The sequence below is a fragment of the Apodemus sylvaticus genome, chromosome 23, assembly GCF_947179515.1.
Source record: "Apodemus sylvaticus chromosome 23, mApoSyl1.1, whole genome shotgun sequence".
Classification (NCBI taxonomy): domain Eukaryota; kingdom Metazoa; phylum Chordata; class Mammalia; order Rodentia; family Muridae; genus Apodemus; species Apodemus sylvaticus.
This window is the reverse complement of record NC_067494.1, coordinates 32457748-32478506: the sequence shown is the minus strand read 5'-3', so window position 1 is coordinate 32478506 and position 20759 is coordinate 32457748. Positions and strand designations below refer to the sequence as shown.

General features: G+C 46.0%; 1 protein-coding gene across 1 annotated transcript; it reads left to right on the top strand.

Annotated features, from left to right (window-relative positions):
• Window positions 1-2630: 2630 nt before the first annotated feature.
• Window positions 2631-15143, top strand: LOC127674205 (sperm motility kinase 4A-like). The gene is made up of 2 exons (XM_052170042.1): window positions 2631-3830; window positions 14739-15143. Exons 1-2 carry the CDS (start codon window positions 2631-2633, stop codon window positions 15141-15143), a joined length of 1605 nt encoding a protein of 534 aa, XP_052026002.1.
• The last annotated feature ends 5616 nt before the right edge of the window (window positions 15144-20759 follow it).

The following is a 20759-nucleotide window of genomic DNA, read 5'->3' as shown; positions in this document are numbered from 1 at the left end:
TAAGCTCCTTCTTGAGTTCTTTCTATATTTTGGATATTAGCCCTCGATCAGCTGTAGGATAGTGAAGAGCCTTTCTCAATCTGGAGGCTGTCATTTAGTCCTAATGATAGTGTCCTTTGCCTTACAGAAGCTTTCAGTTTCTTGAGGTCCAATTTATTGTTGATCTTAGTCCCTGAGCCACTGGTGTTCAGTTCAGGAAATTGTCTCCTGGGCCAAGGAGTTCAAGGTTATCCCTCCCCGCCCCCTTTCTGTTCTATTAGCATTAGTATGTCCTGGTTTATGTTGGGATCTTTGATCCACGTCATAATCTGAAATTACAATTACTCGGTTGAAAGTTTCTATACAGGGTTTCTAATGACCCAAATTCGGCACTTGTGTTTTGCTATTTAAGTACGGAAATGTCTCCCCAACCTATGGATATTGGAGGGGTTTTGTTTTGTTTTTTGTCGATTTTCGTTGCTGAGACAGGTTTTTTTTGTGTATCCCTGACTGCCCTGGAGCTTGCTCTGTAGACCAGGCCAGCCTCAATCTGAGAGATCCACCTGCCTCTGCCCCCTGAATGCTGGGATTAAAGGTAAGTACCACTACCACCTTGGGGGTTATTTGTTTTAACCTTTTATGCTTTGGATTTAATTTTCTGGTTTCTTTGCTAGGCTGGTTTTTGGCTTTCAGGGTTTGTTGAGGTTTTTGTTTGAAATTCTCTTTTGTTTTTATGACATTTACATTTTGGGGAATTTTGTGACAGTTTTGGCGGTCTCATATTCTTCTAGGATTTCATATTTATTGCATTTTTGGTTGTTTCTGTTTTGGCTTTGTTTGGGGTTTTAAGTTTTTAGATTTTTTGTGGTTTTAAAAATTGATAATATTTTTTGAGAATTTCAGACCGCCATAGAGTGTGTTTGGATCCAAGTCACTCCCTGCCCTTCTTCAACTCCTCCCAGTTCCTTCACCCCAGCCACTCCCACAACCCACACATTCATTTCTTTTTTAATAGCCTGCTGTCATATGTTCATGTGTGTGAGGACTTCAACTGGAGTATGGTTGACATTCCAGGAGCCACATCCTTAAGGATAATGCCTCTCTCTTTCCTAGATGTCATCAACTGTCAATGTTCCCACTATGGGTTAGTCATGGTTGAGTGCATGATTTTGTGCAGATCTCAGGCTGGCAGCCACTCTGTTGTAAATTCATGGGTGCAGTGGTCTTGTTGTATAAAGAACATATTTTGTTCTGGCTCTTCCCAACCTGTGGTTCTTACAAAGTCTCTGTTCCCTTTTTTCCATGATAGTCTCTGAGCCAGTGAGGGAGGAAGGGATGTAAGGAGGTAGGGTGGGAGGAAAGAAAGAGGGAGTGAGGCAGGCAGTGAGGGAGGGAGGTAAGGTATAATGTAGCCATCCCAATTTTTGTCTGAGCTGTTTGTTAACCCTTAGTCTCCAGTCTTTGACCAGTTGTGAGTTTTGTGTTATTGCACAAGGAAATTTCTCTGAGACTTGACAGTTACACTATCAAATGTTATACTAATAAATGTAATTTCTCTAAGATAAGAGAGGTGTACTAATAAATCTGTCGAATAAGGATGTGCCTGTTTGAGAACATGCCATGTTTGTTCTCTTGAGTCTAGGTTAGCTCACTGTAATGTCCTCTAGTTCCATGCATTTACTTGGAATCTTCATGATGTCAGTTTTCTTTCTAGCTGAATAACATTCCACTGAGTGAAGGTACCACATTTCACTAGCCATTCTTTAGATGAATGGACATCTAGGCTGTTTACTAACCATGGATGTACATGTGTCTGTGCAGTAAGAAAAGCAGTCCCTTGAGTATATCCCAGGAGTGGGACAGCTGGGTCACGTGGCACATCTAGTTCTAGTTTTCTGAGGAATACCCACACGTTTGTTTACAGTGGCCACACCAGCTTATATCCTCCCATGGACAGCATAGAAGAGGATTTCCATCCCCCACATCCACCCATACCAGCAATGGGCCCTTGGCCATCTCATTAGAATTAGATAAAATATCAAACTACAATTAGTTTTCAACACTGTGATGGCTAAGGATTGGAAATATATATATACATATCAAACATTTGTATGAATCCCGAGATATTCGTTTCCACATCCCTATCCCAATCATTCCCAATTATTCATTAAGTTGTTTTCTCAGTGTTTTTATATTTCTTCGCATATTCTAGAAATTTTGGTGAGTTTGTTATATTTTGTTTTTATCTCTAGTGTTTTAACTTTTATATAGTTTTGCTTGTTTGGAGTTCCTTTTTCTCTTTTCATTTAATTTTATATTGCTTAGATTCTCAAATTATTGATTTTTTAAATTTCTTTGATCATTTATACATTTCCTCATAACTTTTTCTTTTTACACAATTAGTAATATTCCTTCTTAGTGTTGGTGAGCTGAGCATCCACTCCTATAGACTTTGCCTTGGGCTTTTTATTTTGGATTTCCTTGGCTTTTCCTTTGACTTTACTTTTTTGTGTATCTACTCTTGTTATTTTTGTTGGGTTTTAGTTTTCTGTTTTGCTTAGTTTCTCATTATTTAGATTTCATCATAGCTTTCTTTCTTCCCTTTCTCTTTTTTCTACCTCTTAGGTAGCATTTATACCTTGTTGCCCCAAATGAGTTTTGGGAGTAAAGAGGATTCAGAGAACCTCAGATCTGAGTCCAGCTTTTCTAACACAGAGAGTTTTCACTCTCAGTACATCCTTGGAAAGACCATTAGCCACGGAGGCAGCTCCAATGTGAAGTTGGCCCATCACCGCCTCACAGGCACCCCCGTGGCTGTGAAAATGATACCCAAGCAAGAGAACTGGTGCCATCCTGTCACATCAGAGGTGGAGAGCATGATGACTTTAAATCACCCCAACATTATCTCTCTGTTCCAAGTCATCAAGACAGAGAAGAGAGTATACCTGATCATGGAGTTGTGTGAGGGCAAGTCACTTTACCACCACATCCTAGAGGCTGGCCACCTGCAGGAGGATGAAGCCAGGGCAATCTTCAGACAAATTTTACATGCTATGAACTATTGCCATGACCAAGGTATAGTTCATAGAGATCTCAAGCCGGACAACATCATGATAGATAGCAATGGAAAAATAAAAGTAATTGACTTTGGGCTGAGTGCCCAAGTGAAGCCAGGACAGCGGCTGAGCTATCACTGTGGGACTTTCCCCTTTGCTGCGCCTGAGCTCCTCCTTGGCAGACTATATGACGGCCACAAGCTCGATGTATGGACCCTGGGTATCGTTTTGTATCTTATGATCACCGGAAGGGTACCATTTGATGCTTCCAACTTACTACATTTTCGAAGACAGGTTGTGTCAGGCAAGTATCCTGTCCCCTCTCGCCTATCAAGAGAACTCCAGGACCTGGTTAGACTTTTACTTACCGCAGACCCCAAACAGAGGCCAACCATTGGTGAAGTTCTGAAGCATCCCTGGGTCAGAGAAGATTCCCAGGTGTTCACGCATCCTCGTGAGGAGCTGCCCACCCTCGGCCCAGATGTGGCCATTATAAAAGCCATGGGTCACCTTGGCTTCAGAGAAGAAGATATAAAAGACTCTCTATTTCGTAAAAAATACAACCAGGACATGGCCTGTTATAGTTTCCTGAAACAACAGGCTGTGAAACAACATGAATGTGACAGCCTGACCCGTTCTAAGCCCATGAATCCACTGAGGACACCTTTACCTTCCCCTGATGATCCTGCCACTTTCAACCTTGAACAAAGATGTAGAGAAATGCAACGAGCATTACACTGGTCATCTTACACGAGTGAAGGTCATTTCACTCCTAGAGAGAGGAGAGCAAGAAGTGTTAGTTGGCCTGGTGTCCTTCCCTGCAGGACACTCCAGACAACACCCACAATGGGCCAAGCCCACATAAGTTCTAGGAGTGCGCCCTGCATTTCCTCCATGCACTTTGGAGCCAAGAATAGCCAGAGCAAGGAAAGCACAGCAGACCACCCCACCACCTCAGCAAAGGATATGCCGGAACCCAGCAGGGGCCCACCCAGAGGGTTTAAGTGGTGGGCCAGGAAGATGGGAAGAAACCTCCTGAGTTTGTGCTGTTGTATTCCAACACAAAACAGATCTCGTCTGAGGCAGAAAAAAATCTCCCCACAAAAATGAAACACGGGGAAGGCATCCTAAGAAAACCATCAGGCTGGACCCAGGTATATTTGTTTACTTGAATGTCTCTATTTTACTCATGTCTGTGTCAACTGGCAGATTATACTTTTGTGTATGTATATGGTAGGATAAATGGGGAATCTAGGTGTAGACACTGGGATTATGGTTAAATTGAACCTACCAACAGATCTAGCATGCCATCAGGCATCTATAATGAGTATCTGGCACATTGCACAAGAAGGAGACAACAGGAAGGTACTGACCATGCTAGGAAGAGGAAGTGGGAGAAGGAAGAGGAGGAGATTCTGAGGGTGGGGAGGGTTGGATGGGGTGGGAGCTAGGAGATGGGGGGGAGGAAGGTTCAGAGGAGGAGGCAGCTTGGGGAGCAGTGTGGAGCAGGGTAACCACAGCTGGAGAGATGCCCTGTGCAGCTGAGTTTCTCAGTCCCTCACACATGTGTTGTTGCATTTTAGAAGATCACCAGAGGATGCCCGATGCTACCATCCTACAGCCACAGTGTTGGAGAGGACACAAGTGTAGACATGGACCTCAGGAGGAGCCTAGTGGAAAGCCATCATGTTCTGGGTCTGTTAGCTTCAATCAGTGCCCTGAGTCCAGCCAGGAGGAAGGAAGCAAATGAAGATATCCCAGGTGGTCCAAGGCCATCACAACATCATCACTATTCAGAGCAGAGGCTGAAAGCCTGTCCAACGCTAGCAGCGACAGGAGCCCCTCTGTCTACCCAGGTTCACATCAGACACCTCCACTAGGTGCATGGCCCTGCCTCACTCTTAGTAGAGGATATAAGGCTTCTTGATATGTTTGTTATAACTCTGAGAATTAAATTGATATTTGTGAAAGACGAACTCAGAGATTTCCCTGTATCTTCTTTTAGGAAAATTGGGCCTGTGGTGTTCAAAAGCCCCAGGAAAATTAAATTCAGGCACTAATCTGCCAAATCATTAAAAGTGTCTTTGAAGGGACCAAGATTTCAGGTACCTGAAGGAGGAAGTGTAGAAGCTAAGTGTGGACTTTCTTCTGGACCCAGCAAGCATTCTCAGAAGTACCATGGAGAGCATTAGGTACCATCAGCTTGACCCATTTCTATAGAGGCAAGCATGGTAACCCTGGGAATTCCACATGCAGATGTGGCATGGGTTGGATCCCAGGGTTGTGAGGAGCCACAGGTCCATCCTGACCCACAGGACAATAATTGTATGAGACAAGGTGTTCACTTTTCCTCTTTAGATGCACGATCCACCTTATTCCCTTATGCCTGATTGCAGGCAAGTGTCCCTTAGTGAACAAATCAGTTCTGGGGCAGAAGGAAGATGTTTGTTGAAAGAGAGAAGAGATGTTTTCTGTGAGAGGACAATCTCTACTGACACAGACCAGATGTGCTCTGCCACAGGGACATCACCTAACAAGGCCAACTCTGAACCCTATCATACCTGATAGACTCCCAGTGCCTAGAGAACCTCATCTCACTGGCCCTGAAGCCATTCATATGTTCACCTGTCACTCTGATGGCTCTCAGATTCCTGAGTTGTCCTCACACCATGCTTCCACTTGTCACATTATTAAGCCCTTGCCCTTGGCTTCTTTATGTTACCAATCTATTCAGGAAACAATCTTCTCTAAAGTGCACTCTACCTCATACAGACTCTGCTTCAGAAGCTCTCAGGGAACATAAGTGTCACATGTATTTGTCTGTGTCTGCATGTCTGATCCTGTGTCAGCTCAGAATTAGTCATCTGAAGCTGATGGGTTGACTCTGGGGGACTCAGGAGAAGTGTACACTAAATTGTAGGGAAAGATGGGAAATTCATGTCCTCTCCTAATCCAACTGAAATGCCTGAGGGAGAAGCAACTGTAAAATATTAGAGCACCAGATGAAGGTAACCACAGGAAAACACCCCCTTGCATGAACACTAAAAGACAATGAAGCAAGCAGAGTTCCCCCTGGGAGACAGACACAGCAGTGGTCTCCATGCAGAAACTGAGTACTAAGTTCCAGGAGCACGAGCCATGACTGAAGGGCGTTCACTGAAATATGGAGATTCTGAGGGGACAAGGCCCATTCTCTCCCCATGATCCTCCTTGTTACCAAGAGGGGTAACCCTAGAGCGTTGCTAGACAGCACAACCCACATACACATGTAAAGCTCTGTAAAAGTTTTCAAGTGACAGATCCTGGGAAGAAACAGATCATGTACAGGGATGACAAGCCTTCATCTAATGACCCAACAGGAAGGAGAAATCAGCTCTCTGTTTCCCTGCACTCCTGTCTGTCTGTCTGTCCATCTGCCCATCTGTCTGTCTGTCTGTCTATCTGAGGTAGTTGGTATTTTGACACAGAGCAAACAAGCACACAGTCCTGGTGTTACAGCACCCTCTCCATAAAGAACAATAAGTTCAAGCATGATTTTTACCCATGTATGAAAAATATTTTTAATTTAATTTTGTTTTGTTCTATTTTGTTTCTAGACATGTTTTTTCTATCCAGCTAGGGCTGTCCTGGAGCTTGTTCTCAGACCAGGTTGTCCTTAAACTCAGAGATTTGCCAGCCTATCCTTCCCTGGTGCTAGGAATTAAGGCTGTTTCCACCACTGCCTGGCAAAAGTACTCTTTACATTTTTATCTGTTTCGTGTATCAAATCATGGCCTAACAACTTCATGAGCCAGTCACGTGAATAGCTACATTGATGCAATTTTCTTTTTTAAAAAATGTAAATGTACTTTTTTTATGCTAAAACCGATGTGTCCATCTGCAGACCCTGAGTTGTGAGCTGCCAGACATGGGTCCTGGGCATAGAACTTGGGTCCCCTGTAAGCCAGTTAAATACTTGTCACTGATGAGTCAGCCCTCCAGCAAAGAAGCTCAGAATTTTTTTTTCAAAACAAGGTCTTGCATTCTCTGTGGGATCTGATATGAACCTGAATGTCTGATCTTCCTGCTCCTTTCTGCAAGTGCTCAGAGTACATGTGTGCCACATACCTGTTTCTGTGGGGTGTTTCCTTGTGGGGAACCCACAGCTTCATGTGTGTTGGTCTGGTATTGTCTCCATCAATATAGCAGGTTCTGGATAGATTTCTCTGGAATAAGGAAAAAAACCCTACAGAATTATCCAATATCAGGGAACACAACCCTTTCCTGTTTGAGGGGAAAATGGAGGTTTTGGTTTTGTTAATTTTTAAATTTAATTGTATTTATTTTATTATTTTTAATTAAGTTTTCTGGATAGGGTTTGTGTGGCATTGGCAGTTCTGGAATTGCTCTGTAGACTAGACTGGCCTTGAACTCAGAGACCCTAGAGGATGCTGTTTTATTAGCAGAAAGACTCACTGACTGAGGTTGAGGCACCTGCTCAGTTAGAGTTCTTGCTTACTGTGCAGAAAATGCTGGGTTCAATCTGATCCCTAGCAAAATGCAAACCACACTTCACCATGAATGCCTGTGATCCCAGCCCTCCACAAAATTCAAGAGGTCTTATAAATTCTAGGCCAGCCTGGGATATATGACATCTTGTCTCACAAAATAAATACAATAAATAAAGAAAGGGGTGTGGGTTACATAGCCCATGATGGTGTCTGTTGGATAAATGGTGAATTTGAACAAACACCTTTTCCTTCCCAAACTGGTTCAAACTGGTCGGGGTTTCATTTGTTTATTATCATTTACTTTAAAGATAGACTATTTGGGGGGGGGGATGGAAGGTTTTATGTCATATTACTTGAAGTACATTTCTTCTATCAAAAAGGGTAAAGGAAGAGGAGAGGGAGGAGGGAGAGGGAGGCTGGGATGTAGCAACTTAGAAGCAGAGCTGTTCCTAGCATGCCCGAAGTCCTGGGTCACCCCTAGCATGAAAAAAAAATGGTGACAGAAACCTGCCCATACCTATGCTCAACAGGCCCAGCCTAGCAGGAAGAATGGGGGTCTTCCTGGTCGACTGATTCTTTTTCTCCTTTCTCCCTGGCAGCAGGAAGATTCACTCACACAGGCCCCAGCCCTCTGCACCTATGTGAAAGGCTTAGCATGATGATGTCTGCTGCTTTTGTGGAATGCATTTCATCTTATGCTGTTGGATGTCCCCTAGCAAGTGGCAAGTCTCCATGTCAGGAAAGAACTCTAGCTCTTAGGTCCAGGAGCTCCAGAGGCAAGCACAGCACTCTAGTTTGCAGCTGTCTTCAACTGTGTCTCTAATCTGAGCCTCCCCCACTTCCCCTGCAGGGCAGGGGATGTCCATAAATGTGCTCTGAGGAGTCTCCCACTTGTAAAATGAGGGTGCATGGGGGAGACCTTGGATACCTGTCCATCTGTAGTTCTAAGACCTGGCTGGTTTAAAAGTCAGGCTTTAATTATAATTTTACAAATATCAGGGGTAGGAGCTATGCTGTCTGGCTTATGACTTTTGTTAAGCCATTAGAAAGGTAAAGGCAGGAGAATCTCTGTGAGTTCCAGGCCAGCCAGCCATGAGACTTGGTCAAAAAGATGAAATTGGGGTGGGTCTGGAAAGGACAGTGGCCTGACTTCCCAGGCAAGTGTCCTGGGTCAGAAGCAAACCTGCCCTGTGGCAATGCATTCTTGCCTGTCTGATCTGGTTTGGTTCCTGCCTGCTGGTCCAGAGACTGATGTAAGTTTGGTCTTTTCTTCCATAAGGGTCCCAGTGGTCTACATTAATAAAGCTGTAAAAAACAAACAAACAAACCAAAAACACAAGAACAAATCTAGTCCATCTGAATCTCTTCCCACCTTAAACATTCTCTGACAGGCTAGACTTCCTGTTGCCTATCCTGGATGATGAAACCCCTGATGACTATTGCTTTTCCAAGACCTCAGTTCTGGGTTCCATTGAATTGAATTCTCCTGGCCCCTCCACCCCAGCATCCCTGCATTTTTCTCTAGCACAAAGCATGAGAGGACCTCTAGGACCCCGCAGATGACTGGGGCTCTGCCACAGAGGGGTTGGGAGGCACTGGCCCTGCAGTGTTCTGACCCCTAGGGCCTGCAGCTAAGTCACTGTGTCCATTTGATGTGAACACTTTTTCCCTGATCGTGGACCAGGCACAATGAATCAGAGTCTGTGAACTCTGACTCCAACCGAAACCCTCTGGAAGAGGACAACCTTGCATTGGCAAGCAATGATGTCCTTTTGAAACCACACCCTGCTCCCCTGGGGCTGTAGAGTAACAGGAACACTGATGAGGAGACCCAAAACAGATGGTTCTGAGTTGTCTTTGGACCTATTACCAAAAGTGCCTCCCGTGTTTCCATCAAAGAAGGCCTGGGAGCTGCTGCTCACTGGTTCTAGGGATCCCAGCAGGCAGCAAGTAGGTGAGAGAGGGTTCTAAGGGACAGGTCAGTGGTTGGCACCAGTTCTCTCACCCTTCCAGAGGCAGAAACAGAAAACAGAAGGGCCAAGTGTCAGCAGAGTCCACAACCCCTGCCTGCCTTAGTAACATTTTCTCTGAAACTGATTTTTGCTGGTGTCTGTGTACATATGAATGCATATAACATATGTATTCATGTGTATGTGTGTATATAGGTGATACACACACACTCACTCGCACATGATTTGTTTTTGAGAGAGTATCTCACCACTGAACTCTGCCTGGCCTTTAACTCACCAGGGGTCCTCCTGTCTGCCTCCACCTCCCAAGAGCTGGGATGGAGGGCAAGGGCCACCACAGCAGCTGAGAAGTTGCTTTCATTTTGAAACTCCAGCCTTATAAGCAAGAGGTCCTACATTTCATCCTCCATCAACCAAGGAAAAACTCCAGAAATGGTGGTTTGTGCTGTAATCCTGGTCACAGGAAGATTTGCAGATTTTGAAAGCTGGTTAGTCTAGTCAAATCCAGGAACTCCTAATTTCAGAGGAGACTCTGCTTCAAAAAACAAGATGCACTTCAAGACCTGTGAATAACCAAAGCTGACCTCTGTTCTCAAAATACAAGAGTATTGGGGTGGCAGTATTGATAGAAAGGAAGGAAGGAAGGAAGGAAGGAAGGAAGGAAGGAAGGAAAGAAAGAAAGAAAGAAAAAGCAAAAGAAAGAAAAGAAAGAAAGAAAGAAAGAAAGAAAGAAAGAAAGAAAGAAAGAAAGAAAGAAAGAAAGAAAGAAAAAAAGAAAGAAAGTAAAATAAAGAAATAAAAGCAGAGCTGGCTGACTGGACAGTCAACAACTCTGAGAGAGAGAAGTGGGGGTGGGGAAATGGATAGTTACAGCCAGAGAGGGGCTGAAGGAGCCCTGGTGGGCAGCAGGAAGCTGGATGCAGCAGAGGTGTTGGGGTTCACATGTGGAGGTGTCTCCACAGAAGCAAGCACACTGCAGCCAGGGTGACTTCCTCTCTTTCTTTGGCTTCTGTCCAGGTTTGCTGCTGGGGTTCTCTCAGGACTAAGGCTGATGGCTGTGCTCCTGAGGAATCTGCAAACCAAGGACTCAGAAGCCTGGAGCTTCTGATTCTCTGTAGGTCTCCACACCATGCCCGCCTGGTTCCATCCCTTGCCCTGCCACCCAGTGCTCCCTCCAGTCACTCACCCTGTCCCCCCTGGTAACCATGGAACAACTTCCTGTCACAGCTCTTCCTGCTCTTTCCCCTTCCTGATCTTCCTGCGCTTCTCATCTTCTCATCACGTGCTAGGGCGCACATGCCATGCGCAGCTGCGTTCCTTCCTGACTCCACCCTGCAAAGCACTGAGACTAGATACAAGAGCAGGGCTACACCTCAGTCTGCAGGGCACAGGCCCCAGTCTGCAGGGGCTGCGGTTTTCACTACAGCAAGGAAAAGGCATTCCCCTGAACTCCTAGGCCTTTCCAAGTTTTAAAACCTTTCTGAGGTCTGGGCCATCAGCAGAATGTGACCAAGGCTTTCCCTCCCTTTCAGTCAGTTAAAATCACACCTTTGGGCGCCAGGGTCTAGAGAAGGAGCTATGGAGCTGGCTGCTGCTGCCAAGGTCTTTTCCTGCCACTTGGTCTTGCTGTGCCTGCTGTCTTTCTGTCTGTCTGTGTTCGGGGAGACAAGGTGAGTTCCAGAGATCAGATGGGGGCAGCGGGGTGATGTTGGGAGGGGGGAACACGGTTTTTCTATGTTAAAAACTACCTTGTGAATTCCTGAAGCCTGGGGTGGGGGTGGGGTAGGGATGGCAATGGCAGGAGGGGTGAAGGTGGGGGTGTGGGAGCACAGCTGTTTCTATTTTGAGCAAGCCAGTGACTTCCTGGGACACAGTGTAGGAGGACAGCACCCCCTCAGCCTGGAGACTAGAAGAAGCCAGACTTTTCTCTTCTCTTCTCTTCTCTTCTCTTCTCTTCTCTTCTCTTCTCTTCTCTTCCTTCCTTCCTTCCTTTTTTTTGTTTTTTTTTTGTTATTTTCCAAAGATTAAAATATATTTTTTAGTTTAAAAGATTATGATGATCATGGCCTTCATTTGCCACTTATTAGACACTAAGGAATTCACATCTCATTGGTCCACTTAATTTTTACTATAATCTTCAAAATTGTATACTATTTGAAGGAGTAAAGGATGATGATGAAGTAGGGGGAATATATAAGGGGTTAGGTGAGAATATAGGTGAGTTAGGTGAGTGTGGCTAGGCGGCGTGGGGGAAGGTGTCCGGGCGGGCCCTTGCCCGGGCACCTCTGCCCCTAAGGGACCACACACACAGACATGGTATAGAATAGAGTTTATTCAGAATAGGGGATGGGAGTTAGTGGTAGAGAGGGAGAGAGGGAGAGAGAGAGGAGAGAGAAAGAGAGAGAGAGAGAGTGTGGAGGCGGCCATGACCACGTGGAGAGGGGGGAAGAGCCCCAGGGGCAGAGAGGTAAGTCTGTGGGAGAGCGGTGAGCAAAGAGAGAGAGGAGGAGCAAGTAGCCCTTCTTATAGTGGGCCAGATCTCTGGGGCGGGGCATACCTGGCTATTGCCAGGTAGGTGTGGGGTGGAGCTTACACAAAACCCCAACAGTCCCCAATGTTTGGTTTATTAATAAAAGAAAAAGAAAAAAGAAAAAAGAAAAGAAGTGACGGCGCATACGGCGAAGCAGGAATAGGGTCGTTGTTGTGATCTGGCTGCTTCATGCTGACAATGGGGCGGCGTGTCTCTGGGGAACCTAGAGAAAGGGGTATGGGGGGTGATTGTCCAGTCCCAGGAGGACTGGCTGCTTCTTTGCTGTCCAGGGTTTGTAGAGCCATTTGAAGATAAGTCAGGAGAACAGGTCCAGTAGAAGCTGTCTGCGTCTGGAGAAGCTGAGAGGAGATTGGAGCATCTGAAGGTTGCTTCTCTGGAACTGTCCTGGATATGGCAAGGGCCTGGACTTGACAAGATGTTGGAACACATTAGTATAGTTAGGGAGTAAGACTAAGTACATTTGGGAGAAAGGAAAATTTTTCTTAAGGTGTACAATTGAAACCCAGAGGAATCCCACCCTTCGGAAAGGTAGTAAAGTGGGAACTTGGGCAGATGTACTTATCTGGATGGAGCCTACTTGGTCCATGAGCAGTAGATTTGGGTAGGTTTCCTGTAGCTAACAAGTTTATTAAAGAGATAACAATATGAGTTAACCACATGAACAGTCTTTAAGATGAGCCTTTGTGGATCAGAAGGAATAGAATTGAAGGTTGGGACAGTGGCAGAGCAATAAGAGGAAATATGAAGTGTTTAATGGAAACAGAGTTTAGGTAAGGAGATAACTGTCTAGCTGTCAATGTAGTCAGAAGTCTGAGGAATAAACAATAACTTAGCAATCATATTATTAAAGAATGACAGATTCCAGTAGCCAGCAGTTCTTTGTGGTCTTTGGTCTCTATGGTGACTTTGGCTGTCAGTGTGGCTTTCAAGCACAGAAGATGCACGGCTTTTCTCTGTGGAATGGATACCCATGACATGAGAAATGGCTTACCTTTGTTTAGCTAAGTCATTTGACTCAAGGTATCCGGTTTTGTCCACTGCACTTTCAGGCAGCATCCTGTGGCGGTGTCCGTCTTTCTTCTGAGACATCCTGTGGCGGTGTCCATCTTTCTTCTGAGACCTCTTGGGAGAAGCTGTCAGGCCTTTGGGAATTCTGTCTGTCTTAAATCTAATAACAAACTTCTGACAAGATTGAGCGCAAGATAGGAGAGCAATAGTTAAAGAGAGACTAGGAATGGAAATCTTAAGTAGCTTTGACAGGTTGTATAGGTAGAGGAAAGTATATTGTCTTGGTTGGTAAAGATGCTAGGATCACAGAAAGAAAGCTGGCAGCAATGGATAAAATTGTGATGTCTAGGCAGATTTAGGCTTGTTAACATCAACTTGAGCACACAGCCTATAGGAGCAAATGAGCTAAGGGTGTGGGAACACAGATGGGGAGCAGGTAGGGCAAAGAGAAGGCTTAGACCAAAGATAGATAAAAGCTTAAATGTATAGGATTTGGTCCCATTTACCGGATTGCTTATAGTATGTATTAAGATCTCTTAAAACCATTAGATCTAGGGTGCCATTAGGTGGCCATTTTGAATTATTATCTAGTTTATATGGAGTCCAGACCTTATTGTAGAGGTTTATTAGTTCAGAGACTTGAGATTTTCCAGGAGGCAGCTAAGATGGCTTCCTGGGGGTACCGGCGAAGACGCTATTACCCATCAGGTGTGGGGGGGGGCATTGTTATACCACTACCGGCGTCCCGGATAGTGTTTAACAAAGAAACGGCAGCTAAGCCAGAGAGTCCGGACCGTCGTGCGGAAACCTGGGAGCTGAGGCAAAAAGCCGGGAGAAGATAATCCACCTGGGGCCCCAGGATTTTCAGAACAGCTGGAAGCCAATGAGGGAGAGTCAGGATTACTTCTGGAACGGAAAAACACCTGGGGTTATGAGCGTCGTAAAACGAGTGTTAGCCAAGCGGCACCTAGCTCTAGAAGGAAACTGGCCAGGTCTCTTCTGAACTTAAGAAACCGCCCAGCCAACTGAAAGACCTTACCTTATTGGGCCGATGGTGTTTGCTAAGGAAGTGCAATCCGATATCCGGGAACGTGGAAGTCAGTGTGGACAGCTTGGCTGTGGGACCCGGTCCCCCAACCTTGCTTCACCTGCCTGTGCGTGGCTGTAAGACCAGTCATGGACTGCTGTGGGAGACCACGCAGTGTAGAAGAGGGAAGACAGGGTGATAGGGAGAAGCTGTAGAACTGTAAAAGAATCGGGTACTAGAATTGATGGGCACGTGGGCTGTGGCTAGGCTTTTGCAGGTAAAGGCCCTAGAAATCTGCACTGTAGCCAGCAGAGTGGGACAGTATGGTGGTGGGGGGTGGGGCGCAGCCACTGGAAAGGGTGTAGGCTTGCTGCGGCGAGGAGGCAGCATCGCTCGGCAGGGATGGAGTGTAGCCGATTCTGAGAGCCTGGAGACCGCACCATGTGTAACAGTTGCGTTACCAGAACCTGGTTTGGCTCTGATGGTAGACTGTCAGCGAGAAAACTGTAGCAGGGAAAGTTAGTACGGGCTTGCTGCAGCGGTCTCTGAGAGCCAAGGAGGCATCAGTGATCGCGCATGCGCGGGGCGGAACTTCCTGTCAGCAGCGGAAGTAGGAAGTTAGCACAGTGGCTGGAAATAGTTTGTTTCGTATCCTAGCAACGACGCGGGAGGGGCGGAACTGTTGTAGAAGCTGCAGAGGTGGCTTCGGCAGCAGTTCTGGAGCGGGAGGGGGCTCTGGCATGGGCTGCATGGGCCACAGGGCTCGCGGCGGGGACCGCCCCTAGCCGGCGAACGGCCTCCGCGGGGCTCGAGGCGGGGGACGGCCCCCAGCCGGCGAACGGCCGCCGCGGGGCCGGCGAACGGCCGCCGCCAGGCCCACTTCTACCGCGGCTCCGGGACGGCTGGGAAGGCCAGGCGGTTCTGGCAGCCAGCGCCATGAGCCCCAGGGACCAACAAGCCAGCGCGCGGGAAAACAAGGAAACCAGAAAGGGAGGGAACGGGAGGGAACAGAACACCAGAGTCTTGCGGGCAAACGCGGGAAGTGCCAGACTTACCCATTGATGGAAGAGGCTTAATATCCCAGGTGTTTCTCGTATCCGAGTCAACGCACCAATGAAGGAGTAAAAACGATTCGGTGCAGGAGTCAGTGAACACGGACATGGTATAGAATAGAGTTTATTCAGAATAGGGGATGGGAGTTAGTGGTAGAGAGGGAGAGAGGGAGAGAGAGAGGAGAGAGAAAGAGAGAGAGAGAGAGTGTGGAGGCAGCCATGACCACGTGGAGAGGGGGGAAGAGCCCCAGGGGCAGAGAGGTAAGTCTGTGGGAGAGCGGTGAGCAAAGAGAGAGAGGAGGAGCAAGTAGCCCTTCTTATAGTGGGCCAGATCTCTGGGGCGGGGCATACCTGGCTATTGCCAGGTAGGTGTGGGGTGGAGCTTACACAAAACCCCAACACTATTATTTTTTTAAAAAAATTATTTAATCTTAATTTACAGTCCAGATTTCAGCCTCTCCTGGTCCACATTCTGACTGTTCCAGATCCCACACCTTCTCCAGTCCTGCCCCCGCCACCAGGAAACTGTCCCCAGGCCATATTCCTCAACCACCAGGCCTCCCCACTCCCTGAGGCCACCAATTTCTTCAGGGTTAGGTACATCTTCTCTGACTGACTCCAGACCTGGCAGTCCTCTGCTGCATGTGTGTTGGGAGCCTCATATCAGCTGGTGCATGCTTGATGGTTGTGGTTGCATCAGCTGGTTGGTGGCCAAGTGTCTGAGGGATCTCAGGGGTCCAGGTTAGTTGAGACTGCTGGTCTTCTTACAGGGTCTGCCTCCTCTTCAGCTTCTTCCAGCTTTTCCTTAATTTAACCACAGGGGTCAGAAACTTTTATTGGGTGTAAATATCTGCAACTGTCTCTTTCAGCTACTTTTTGGGTCTTTTAGGTGGCAGTCATGATAGGCCCCTTTTTGTGTGAACCCCATAGCTTTAGTAATAGTGTCAGGCCTTGGAGCCTCCCCTTGAGCTGGATCCAAATTGGGCCTGTCACTGGACCTCCTTTTCCTAAGGCTCCTCTCCATTTGTGTCCCTGCAGTTCCTTCAGACAGGAACAATGATGGTTGTTCTGTGTCTGGAAGTTTTTAGATTTAGTGTTTTCTTTGCCCAGTGTATCCATTTCTCCTGTGGTATTGTCCACTCCTGAGATTCTCTCTGCCATGGCTTCTATTCTGTTGGTGAAGTTTGCCTCCATACTTCCTGCACAAATTCCTGGATTTGTCATTTCCAGAATTCCTTCAGTTTCTGTTTTCTGTATTGGTTCTATTTCCATCGTTAGGTCTAGAATAGTTTTATTGTTTCTCTTCAACTATTTTTCTTTTCTTGAATTTCTTTAAATGATTTAATAATATCCTCTTTAAAACTTCTATCATCTTCATACAGTTATTTTAAGGTCTCTTTTTTGTGCTTCAACAGTGCTAGAATATTCAGGTCCTGGTGTGGTGCAACAGCTGGGCTCTGATGGAGACATTTTGCGCTGGTTGTTAGTAATTGTGTTTTTGCTCTGGTTATCTAGGCATCTGGGTTTGAGATAATTATAGGTCTAAGTGCTGATGTCTGGAGCTTTCTTTTTATCAGTGGGCAATTTGTTCCTTGGTTTCTGTTTCCTGTCTGGATTTTTGTAGATTATATTAGTTGTGTATTGTCTGTTTCCCTTGCCTGCTCAGCTGGTGTGTTCATGGGGAATGATTACTGGTATTGGAACTGGGATACTGGAATGATCTGGAGAAAGGAAGGTTGGAAGAGAAGATCTTTGTGATCCCTTGGGGTTGGGGTCAGAGAGGAAAGGGAGGTCCCAGATGATTTCTACCCACAGATCTGTGGAGGAGACTATGGGATTGGATCCCAGGATCAAAGGTGAAATGGAGGTCCACCTTTACCCTGCTTCTGGCCCTGGCAAAGTGATTTTTACAGTAGCAGGGTCCCAGGGCACTGCTGGAGTTGGGGTTGGAAATAAGCAACTAAAAAGGTGATGGAGGCAGCAGGGGAAGACCTGTGTGATCACCTGGAGAAGGGAGCTGGGGGTTGGGAGACGGAGAGATGTCATGGGTGCTCTACTGAAAGAGCTGGTGCTGAGACTGGAGCATTGGATATGGGGGAACAAACAGGGAAGAGAAGATCTGCAGGTAGCATACCTGGGTTTTGTCAGATGTGGCCTCTCAATGGTGTTTTCACAAAGAGGCTCTGTCTAAAGGTAGGATCTTGGTTAGTCATCTGGAAGAAATTCTCATCATTCAAAATTGATGAACTTCACTTTGGTAAAACAAGCGCCTTTTCTCTTTCTTGCTTCCATTTTCTCATTAATTTCCTCTAAAGATCAGGGTCCCTTTGGTGGGTTGTGGTTGTTTTTCTACATTAGAAGCAGTTTTGATCACCTGAAGATGGTGTTGAGTTGTGAGTCTTTCCTGTGCTAGTGAGCTCTGCCTTTCATCTGTAGAAGTCTTCACTGTAGATGTCCTCACTGTAGATGTCTTCACTGTACATGTCCTCACTGTAGATGTCCTCCCTGTAGATGTCCTCACTGTAGATGTCTCCTGCAGATGTCATCACTGTAGATGTCCTCACTGTACATATCCTCACTGTGGATGTCCTCACTGTAGATGCCTCCTGTAGATGTCCTCACTGTAGAAGTCTGTAGATGTCCTCACTGTAGATGTCCTCACTATATGACTCCTGTAGAAGTCCTCACTGTAGATGTCTCCTGCAGATGTCATCACTGTAGATGTCCTCACTGTACATGTCCTCACTGTACATGTCCTCACGGTAGATGTCTCCTATAGATGTCCTCACTGTAGAAGTCTTCTGTAGATGTCCTCACTGTAGATGACTCCTGTAGTTGTCGTCACTGTAGATTTCATCACTGTAGATGTCCTCGCTGTAGATGTCCTCACTGTACATGTCCTCACTGTAGATGTCCTCACTGTAGATGTCCTCACTGTAGATGTCTCCTGTAGTTGTCCTCACTGTAGATGTCTCCTGTAGATGTCATAACTGTAGATGTCCTCACTGTAGATGTCTCCTGTAGATGTCCTCACTGTAGATGTCTCTTGTAAATGTCTTCACTGTAGATGTCTCCTGTAGATGTCCTCACTGTAGATGTCTCCTGTAGATCTCCTCACTGTACATGTCTCCTGTAGATCTCCTCACTGGAGTTTGTTAGGCCATGTCTTAGTTAGGATTTTCTGCTGTGAACAGACACCATGACCATGGCATGTCTTATAAAGGACAACATGTACTTGGGGCTGGCTTACAGGTTTATAGGTTTAGTCCATTATCATGAAGATGAGAGCATGGTGTCATCTAAGTTGGCATGGTAGAGGCAGAGCTAAGAATTCTACATCTTCATCTGAAGGCTGCTAGTGGAAGACTCACATACAGGCATCTAGGACTAGGGTATCAAAACCCATACCCACAGTGCCATACCCATTCCAACACAGCCACACCCCCTGATATTGCCACTTTCTTGGCCCAAGCACTTACAAACTATGACATTTCACTCTCTGACCCCCATAGGCTTGTTCAAACTTATGAGTCAATGGGGGCCACACTTAATCAGCATTATGCAAAATATATTTAGTCCAACTTCCAGAGACCCCAGAGTCTATAGCAGACTCAACAATGATAAAAGTCCAAAATTCAAGGTCTGTTCTGAGATATATGCCACCATTTAACTATAATTCCCAAAGCAAGAAAGGAAACCAACTAGGTAAACTACAAATTCTCCACCTCCATGTCTGATGTCAAAGCTGTCTTCATATCTCCAATTCCTTATTCACCTTTGTTGACTGCAACAAACTTATTTCTCCTGGGTTAGTTTCACTCCCTGTTCGCAGCTTCCCTCAGCAGAATGCCTAAAGCTCAGGCATCTCAAACATCTTGGGTTCTCCAAAGCAACTTGATGTTATAGCTTCTTGTTTTAATGTCTTGTACCCACACATTATCTTCTGGGCTCATCCAAGGGGCTGGAATCACTTCTCCAGCTCTGCCCTCGGTAGCATTTAAGCTCAGGTTGATCTACTCTGTTGCTGCTGCTGTGTCTGCTGAGCATCCCATGGTACTGGTATCTCCAATACACTGGGGCCTTCTGCCGAAACTAGGCTTCACCAGTAGCCTCTTATAGGCTTTCTTCATGGTGCCAAGCTCCAACTCCTTTGCATGACCCATTCAGTCCTGGGCCATCAGCTGCAACTGTGGCTGCACCTTCACCAGTGGCCTTCCATGGTCTCTCACAGTCCCAAACCTTAGCTGCTCTACATGACCTCTTCATGCCTTCAAAACCAGTACTACCTGAGTGATTCTTATACATTACCAAGTACAGCTTCAGCATGTGGTACAACCTTGGCTATCTCTGGAACACAGCTGGTTTTTGCTCTCATAATATGCTTCCCACAACATTTCACCTCAGTGATGCTGGTCTCTTCTTAATAACCACCAATTTCTTAGCTCCAGCTAACCAGCATCAATTTTCTCAGCAGTCTCTTTTATGCTGGACTCCAAAGCCAGAGCCACATGGCTGAAGCTGGCATGTTCTGCTGCTTTTTGGCGCTGCAGCATGGTTGCCCCTTATTCTGTTACCAGCTTTCTGTTTTCCAACTACCTCTCTGCCTTAGCTTGGCTCTCCTGGATCTTGTGCTGTAGATTGACCCTGAACTCAGAGATCTGCCTGCCTGTCTCCTGAGATTAAAGGTGTGTGTAAGCCTGAATCTAAAATTTAGCTGTGTAGGCTCTTGCACCTAAGTCCTATTTCCTTAATCTGCTATCTCCTATATCACAGAATTTGGCTCCATTTCATGTCTTGGTGCCCCTTTAATACTTGAACCATGTATTTTATGTTTTTCCTTTCTAAACTTGCTACACTTACTCAAAATGCTTTTCATGTGATTGAACTATAGAACAAAGTCTATGATGGGCTATTTTGAGACTTCCTTGATAAATCTCTATCTTAGCCTTAGGTAGAATCTTCAGCTAAGGGCAAGAAGCCACATTCTGCACCCAAATACCACAAAACAACCTCTGCACTACAAACTGAAATTCTTCTCCTCTGAAACCTCTTGGGCCAGGTATGCACAGTTCAAATTACTCTCAGCAACAACAGCTTCCATACTGCTACTAGGATGGCCCATTTAGCTCCATTTAACGCATTCCTCTACGTTCCAAATCCAAAGTCCTCAAATCCATGTTCTTCTAAACAAAAGCATGATCAGGACTATCACAGCAATACCGCACTCCCAGTGCCAACTTCTGTTTTTGTTAGGATTTTACTGCTGTACACAGACCCCATGACAATGGCAGTCTTAAAAAGGTAAACATTTAATTGGTGCTGGCTCACAGGTTCAGAGCTTCAGTCCATTATCACCAAGGTGGGAGCTTGGTTGCATCTTGGCAGGCATGATACAGGAACAGCTAAGAGTTCTACATCTTCATCTGAAGGCTGCTAGTGAAGACTCATTTCCAGACAGTTAGGCCTGGGGTATTAAAGCCCACACCCACAGTTGCACACGTACTCCAACATGGCCACCCCTCCTAATATTGCCACTTCAATTCTATGGCCTGGACAGACATGTTAATAATGTTCCTTTAGGTGGGTGCTAGACCACAGGGTCCTAGAGGTCGAAGATGAGGTTGGG

Bases quoted from the DNA above. Each gene is read 5' to 3' on its own strand.
- LOC127674205 (XM_052170042.1), top strand. From the start codon at position 2,631: ATGAGTTTTGGGAGTAAAGAGGATTCAGAGAACCTCAGATCTGAGTCC. The intron at 3,831-14,738 runs GTTAGTTGGCCT...TTCGTATCCTAG, and splicing joins GAGAGAGGAGAGCAAGAAGT to CAACGACGCGGGAGGGGCGG.